Here is a 7766-nt window from a genome sequence, read left to right as displayed (position 1 = left end):
GTTCATCATGGTTCTCATCCTTGATGCATATAGCTTCAAGTATACAACTCATGGATGTGTTTACATCATTTTAACCAAGTCTTGACCATCATAACACTAGTGCAAGTCTAAGACATGAAGCACAACTCACTTAAGAGTTGCATGTAGTTTGATGAACCAAAGTTACATCAAAGTCTTAGATCTAACACATACATGAACTTTAAAACCTATAATAAGTTACAAACTTGAAAATAAACTTAAGTAAACAAGATCTTAGGTTGTAGAACATAGTTCTTAGTTAGATCTTGAAGATTCAAGACTCAAAAGTCTAGATCTATAGTTCTTAAGTTTAATCTAACACAAGTATATGAAGTTGTAACTAGAAAGTTAAACTTCTATGTCTTGAACTTACAAAGTTTCAAGAATAATAATCAAGATTTAACTAGTAAATACTTGACCAAGAACATTAATCACGAATTCAAGGTAAGAATAAATGAAGAAAAATAAACTAGATTTACAAGTATTATGTTTCATGTTTGTGTCATACTTAGGAAGATCCAAAACAAAGTTGAATCTTAGTGTTTAAGTCTACAAACATGAAAGCAAAGAAAGATTATAAAGTTTATGAACTTTGATCTTGAAAATACATAAGTGTAGAACTACAACTAATAAGTTTGAGTTCTTGTTCTTGGTTCTTTATTAACAAAAGAAGTAACCAAGATTCATGGAGATGCAAACTAATAAGTTTGATCTTGAATAATAATCAACAAACAACAACAAGAGATTTAACAAGTAAGAATGATGATGATGAACATTTGGGCTACGGTTTTTGGGAGGGAGAAAGAAGAGAACTTTGTTGTTACTTACTAGTTCTTAGAGAGAAAAAGCAAGAGAGAAAAGAGAGCAATTGTAAGTGTGTGAAAATGAATGAGAATGCAAGTATCAAGTAATAAGTAAAAATGAAAAGGAATTCCTTCACACCTTAGCAAATGGACGGTTTTTTTGAAGTAAAATGGGAAGTCAAAACTTGCTTTTCATGTGTGGAAAGGTGGTGAAAGCTTAAATGGGAAATAAGGTTAAATGCATGGGAGTATGGAGTAGCATGCTTGTAATACTTTGTCTCTAAATTAACCTAATTAATCATGCTTAATATTAATGTAACACTAGCTTAATATGTTGGGCTTACAAGCCCAAATAAAGTGTAGGGTGGGCTTACTAGCCCAAGTCTATTAATTAAAGACCAAAGTTTAAATAAAGGTGCAATTAAATAGATAAAGCCCAAGTAATTAACCACCAACCTTAGTTAATTAAAATGATTAAAAATAAATAATCATGAATGTAAATAATATTCTAAAAATATTATTCGTGAAAGTTTCGTGTGTCACAAAGACGTTCCGGGCATTTAAAGTCAAGTATGGGCAATCATGGCAACATGTAAATGTAATAACATACATTCGTTTAATCACACGTATTAATAATAATAATTATTATTAATAAATAAACGTTGGAAAATCCAGGGTCGTTACACAAATGATCTTAGAGTGCATTTTGTTTGATCTTTTGTAGGATTTCTTGTGATTTGAAATAGAAGAAATCCCATAAAATGATATGTTTGGTTTAAATATTTTAAATGTAGGAGCATTTAAAAACCACGAATAAAGAATTTTTTACGTGATTTGAGTATAGGAAGGAAGTTAAAATGCTTCGAATATAGGAAGGATTTACAATTTGCAAGCCACAATGTTTCATAAAACACTTTGCACCTAAAATATTTTTCTTAACAAAAAGCACAACCGACCACCTAAAATCGAAGATATATATTTTCCTTAACCGTTGATTACCTACCACCACCGGCTTCCTAAAATCACTCGACCAACCATATGACCTATCGATGATCAAGGTCATGGGGGATTCTCCATATTTCGAAATTCAAACAGTAGTTGATTACTTGAACGTAATTGAGTTTTTGAGATCCTTTGCAATTTAGTTTTGTCAAGTGCAAATTTTTAAAATTCTATGCAATTAAGTCTTGTTAAGTGTAACTCTTTGAAATATTTAAAAATAAAATCAAACCAAATTGACCGTAATATTTAAAAACTTTGGGGATTTCGAATTCTTCAACTAAACTCCACCTTTTTTGAAAAGTGAAACACACCTGCACCAATTTTGTTCACGACACTACTCGAATTCACAATCTCAAAGTTAATGAAACTTTTTAATGCTGCTAGGTCATAAGCCCTGTAATTACTACAAACCACCTTAAATTCAAACATCACTATGAAATATTTTAAGGTGCTCACACAAAGGGTTTTTTTTTTGAAAGGCAACATATATACTTTTATTAATCAAGAAACACAACATACAAGGCCTGCATATATACAAAGCCTCCAGCACACCTAGTACATTTTTGATATATACATCTCAACACTATGATCCAAATGAATCAAATCGCACCATATAGAAAAAGAAACAGTCTAATCCTGATGGTTGCTAAGATCGAACCAAAGTGAGATTAGCCAACTTAGTCGCTTAAAAACCTTTGGGGATTTACCAACCAACTTTGCCAATCAATATTAATCTTTTTGCACCTCTTCGCAACTCATTCAAAACTTGTAATTTGAATCTCATTAAGAGCCACCGGAGGGTTCCAATTTTTGTTTTTGAAAACCTTTTGATTACGGTTTCTCCAAATAAGGTATCCGCATGTCCATCGAACCGCTTGCCAAATCTTCGCACCTAACTCCGTCATCGCACTTGTTTGAAAAATGTTGAACATCTCGCCAATGCTCAAACTAGCCGCAACTTTCATGCCCCACCAATTGAATACTTCAGTCCAAATATAAAGGGTGTTTTTACAAAAGAGGATAGCGTGATCTACCGACTCAACGTCGCCATCACAAACGGGGCATCTGACCGAGTGGAGGTCGATACCCCGCTTGTCAAGCTCCATTAAAACGGGTAGCCTTTTCTTTTTCGTCCTCCAAACAAACACCTCGACCTTTTTCGGCACCAAGTTATTCCTTAATGTTTCTTCTCGATTGGTTCCCGCACTTAGTATTTTTGAATTCAGCACGGTTGAAAGAATATTTGTTGCAAAAGTCCCATTATTACTCAGCAACCACTCCCATGAGTCAGCCTTTTCAGGCTCCATTCGAAATGATTGTAACAGATTGCACAGATCAGTGAGTTCGCCTAAGGATCTTCCGGTAGGAGTTCTCAACCATTGACCCGTGATTTCGCATCTAGTTCCATTCCACCTTAATCTGTCACGAACACAGACATATGGATCTGTTTCAAACCGAAATAACCTGCAAAAAATGTCTTTTAGTGGTGCATCAGCTAGCCAGCAATCGAACCAAAACTTCGTATCTGCACCGTTGCCTAGTTTCCTGCTGAACAATCACATGATAATTCCATTAGGTGAGTTGCAATTAAAATAAAAATACTTCTCCAATCCGGTAGCCTAAACCAAAAAAAGTTATTGATTTATCCGTTTACACATAAACAAAAAAGCGATGTACAAAACCAATAATAGGGACCGGGTATGCGACAACAAGAAAAATGATTCAATAAACTAACAATCATAAAATATTTTAGGGGCTATATAAGCACATCTATATTAATATAAGGCTAAAAACGTTTTCTACATCCCAGGCCAAACCCCTCCAACACAGAAACCGAACAAATCACGAAACTTCTAAACCCTAGCAATTAACAATGGCGGCGAAGAAATCAAACAACGAAGGAGTGTTATCTCGCGTTTCATCATCGATATCTGAATCACCGATTCTGTACAAAGGCAAACAAGCCGCTTCCGACGCCGGATTTGTGGTTAAAAAGCTTCTTAAAAGCACCGGCAAAGCGGCGTGGATCGCCGGAACGACGTTTTTGATCCTCGTTGTTCCGTTGATTATTGAGATGGATCGTGAGGCTCAATTCAACGAGCTCGAGTTACAACAGGCTAGTTTGCTCGGTACTCCTACTGTTGCAGTTCCCCAAAAGTGATCGCACCGAAACCCTAATTACATCAGGTTGGGGTTTGCGTGTCTTTTGTTTTTAGATTTGTGTAACCTTTAATTCGTTATATGAAATTATGAATGATGTGTTAGTTTCGTAATGTTAATGTTGAATTGTTGATGACAATAATTATATAATATCACTGCCTTTTAGATACTTATTGATCTTTGAACTATACATCACTATTGATTGGTGGATGTCAATTAGTATATATAAAGACAACGTATTAGTATTTTAACGACATTTGAACTTTTCATCATGTAGGTCTTGGTCTTTAAGTGTTTCTATGGTGAATAAGTTTTGTAGATGAATAACTTCCAGCTGGAGCCTGGATTTCTTAGATCAATTGTTAATTTTGAATTATTGATTGCTTTTATGGTTCAAATTCTTGAATTCTAGTTTGTGTAATGGCCATTGTCGAATTTTTAGGTTTTATCGATTGTGAATCGAGTTTCTTTTCTCCTTCATCCATCTTTTTTTTTTGTTATTATTAAAAACTTTATCGAGCACATACAAGACGTTGACCAGATTCACCGGTAATCAATCATTAATGAGATGTTAACGTGCCGTTAGGGTGTCGAAAGCACAAATTTCAAGTAACTATAAAAATGAAGTTGACATCTATGTGAGGCGAGCATGATGAGATATTTACTTCGTTACATTTTCACACAATATGTATATGTATTGTGTGAAATTTTAACGAAGTAAATATTTCAACATGCTCACAGAGATGTCAACTTAGCTTTTTGTAATTACTTGTAATTTGTGCTTTCAACACCCTAACGACACGTTGTATGAGAATTTACATAGATAACTGCTGGGTGGTACTCAGTTTAAAGAAGTTGATGCTCCTGGGAGTTACTTTATTTGAATTGTATAGTAAGCGGGTAATGAAACATATAGGTGATGGAATAATGCAACAACCTAAGCGGGTAGCCGGGTATGAAACACTTAATAAGGAGTTGCTCTTTGTTTGATATGAGTCATGTCCACTGACTTTCACAGCAGTTGAGAATAATGTTTGTATGCTCATTTTATGATTTGCTTCTAATAAGTGTAGCTATGATAATTCTATTTTAAAATGGTCGTCAAGTGAATCGCTATTCATGCAAAGTTTACTTATTATGAAAATACAGGTGTGATCATTTTTGGATCTATAGTTAAGATTTTGCTGATTTTAGAGTTGATGTACCCAAAACATGGAGAATGCTCTTTTTGTTTTGCCATATGACTCTTGATGGCCTTACTAAGGAGTTTTTCTTGGATCTTGATTGAGTAATATTGCTACGAAAAAGTGAAAATGGCCTATAATTACTGAAATCGATTAATTAGATCTATCTTCGATATGCACAATTACTGAATCTATTGTTCTTCATATGTTCGTAGTTGGTTAATAATATCTAGATTTGTTTGGTTACGCTCTTTTTCGATGCTTAGATTTTTAAGATTGAGCTGTAATAGTAACAATAATCATAGCCACTTTTCAATGGTAGATACTTAAGTTTGATTAATTAGTTCAAGGTCAGAAAGATATACTTTTAAGAAACATTTACTGATTTAAGGCAACCTAAGTCTATAGGCTCAATGACTGCACGACACACTTGACTGAAACGGACAAAAGATTTTTAAGAAGACTTGTTCAAGTTAAAAACTGTCGTAAATGATAGGGGTTTTATTCTTGATCACAAACACAAGTCAACGTTGATGAATCCAATTGTTGTCGCGCTTATGATTGTTTCTGTTTGTCGTTTTACGAATTACACTGTTATTTATATACACGCCATTAAGGACATTTTATTAATGGCTCCCGTGATTCTTTTTTGAATACAGGTACCTACCCGAACGAGCATAAATATCCGCAGAAACTGAAAACTGAGCTTGTTTGTCTTGAATTCGTTTCTAATGAGTTTGCTATTTTTGAGAGGTGTTTTTTTGTTTGCTTATCTATATTTTTTTTTTACCTTATATATTACTCTGTATTCATCTAAGCATGTGTATGCTGCATGAGGTGACTATGCTCTATATGATTGTTGACAACATAAAATGAGTAATACTATTCCCAGCAATCATTCTTTTCGTAATTTGTACTTCACCCGTCTCCAGAATCGTATTATGGTTCCAAGTGTGTTGGGTGATTGTTGTATATGTCATTTGTTTGGGTTTGTGTCGTTTGTAAGCACAAACCAGGTACAAGCTGCATACTAACAGAAAATGTACATATATAAAAGCACATTTTATTGTTGCTACTATATTGTAATTGTAATGGTTTAATAAATGCCAAAAACTCAGTAAATTGACTCGGTTAAAGAAAATACGTAGTAATAAACTTCATTGTATCACAGTGAACTTTTCAAAAACACATGATATAATGTGCAGCGGTGTAGGCCCTTGTGATTGCACGGCAGTAATGATGGTGTTACAACTCAAAATAATGTACAGTTTCGAGCTCAACTCAATTAGGGAACATGAAATCTGACTCGAGCTTGAACAAGCTTTTAATTGTTTATGCTTTCAAGCCCGGCTTGACTCGATTAGATTTCCAACTTTAAACATTTACAGAGACATTTGATACCTTTTAAGCGTGAGTTGACTCGATAATTATGTGCTCGATGCTCGACTCTACTAATGGTAAACATGTAAATAGGGGTGTATATCTGTAGGGTAAGAGTTTAAAAATAGCACAAGCTTAACGAAGCTCAAAATCAACTCAACTTGAAGCGGTCGATTTTAGAGTATCTTTCAAGGTGATACCAAGTAGGACGAGCTTAATAACGCTCGAAAGCAACTCACTTGAAGCGGGTTATATGACGACCCTCAATTTTTCATTCCTGTTTTAACTGTTCAATTAATAGGATTACTTGTACTCATGAACTATACTTAATAAACTTTGATTAAATATTATCTTTTGATCAATATTTCCGTTATATAAAGTTTATGCTTTTGTGTGTTATCTTTATTATACCGACTATATATATATATATATATATATATATATATATATATATATATATATATATATATATATATATATATATATATATATATATATATATATATATATATATATATATATATATTAATACTTAAAAGTGATATTATATAAACTATAAATATAAATACAAACAAATTGGAACTAATAAAATTTATAAAAGATTAGGGGCTAATAAATAAATAAGATGTATTTAAATAAATGTAACCCTAATATTTACAATACTAATAAGTAATAATAATATAATAATAAAAGAAAATTTATATAATACCTAAATAAATAAGTAAAATGCCGTATAAAAAAAATAAAAAATAAATACAATATATCAATATAAATCGGCTGAGTCCTTTTGTTTAGGGATTTAGACTAAATTTCTAAGTTTGATAATCCTAGATAACCTCTAAACCCTATGCTTGATCACCAAGTTTTTGAGTAGGATTAGGAAACCCACGAAAGCTATAAAAACCTTCATGTGGTTCACGAGATGTTCACCACAAATCCTCCTGCAATCCAGTCGACTATCTCCTGCTATTCTTTCTCTTTTTCAGTCGACTAAATCTCCACACAAAACCCTCCAATTCAGTCGATTAGCTGCATTCATCCAGCCTGTTTTGCAGTCGACTGAAACCCTTCAAACAGCCTGCATAAATCGTGATCTTCCCCAGCCCTTCAACCATCATCAATCGCCTATTTTGCTGCTGCTGTACAGCTTTCAGTTCAGTCCAAAACAGTCAGAAATTGAGTAAGTTTTTCTCCTGTTTTCTGCTGTACTTGTTGACAT

The 7766-nt window shown here is 33.4% G+C and overlaps 1 protein-coding gene across 1 annotated transcript; it reads right to left on the bottom strand.

Annotated features, from left to right (window-relative positions):
- Nucleotides 1–2578: 2578 nt before the first annotated feature.
- Nucleotides 2579–3130, bottom strand: LOC139889549 (uncharacterized). Its single transcript, XM_071872494.1, has one exon. It carries the CDS (start codon nucleotides 3128–3130, stop codon nucleotides 2579–2581), a length of 552 nt encoding a protein of 183 aa, XP_071728595.1.
- Between the last annotated feature and the right edge of the window lie 4636 nt (nucleotides 3131–7766).

Source organism: Rutidosis leptorrhynchoides, chromosome 2 (genome assembly GCF_046630445.1).
Source record: "Rutidosis leptorrhynchoides isolate AG116_Rl617_1_P2 chromosome 2, CSIRO_AGI_Rlap_v1, whole genome shotgun sequence".
Classification (NCBI taxonomy): Eukaryota; Viridiplantae; Streptophyta; class Magnoliopsida; order Asterales; family Asteraceae; genus Rutidosis; species Rutidosis leptorrhynchoides.
This window is presented reverse-complemented; position numbering and strand designations above follow the sequence as displayed.

Excerpts from the sequence above, each read along its gene's own strand:
- LOC139889549 (XM_071872494.1), bottom strand. The coding sequence starts at position 3,130 with ATGGAGCCTGAAAAGGCTGACTCATGGGAGTGGTTGCTGAGTAATAAT.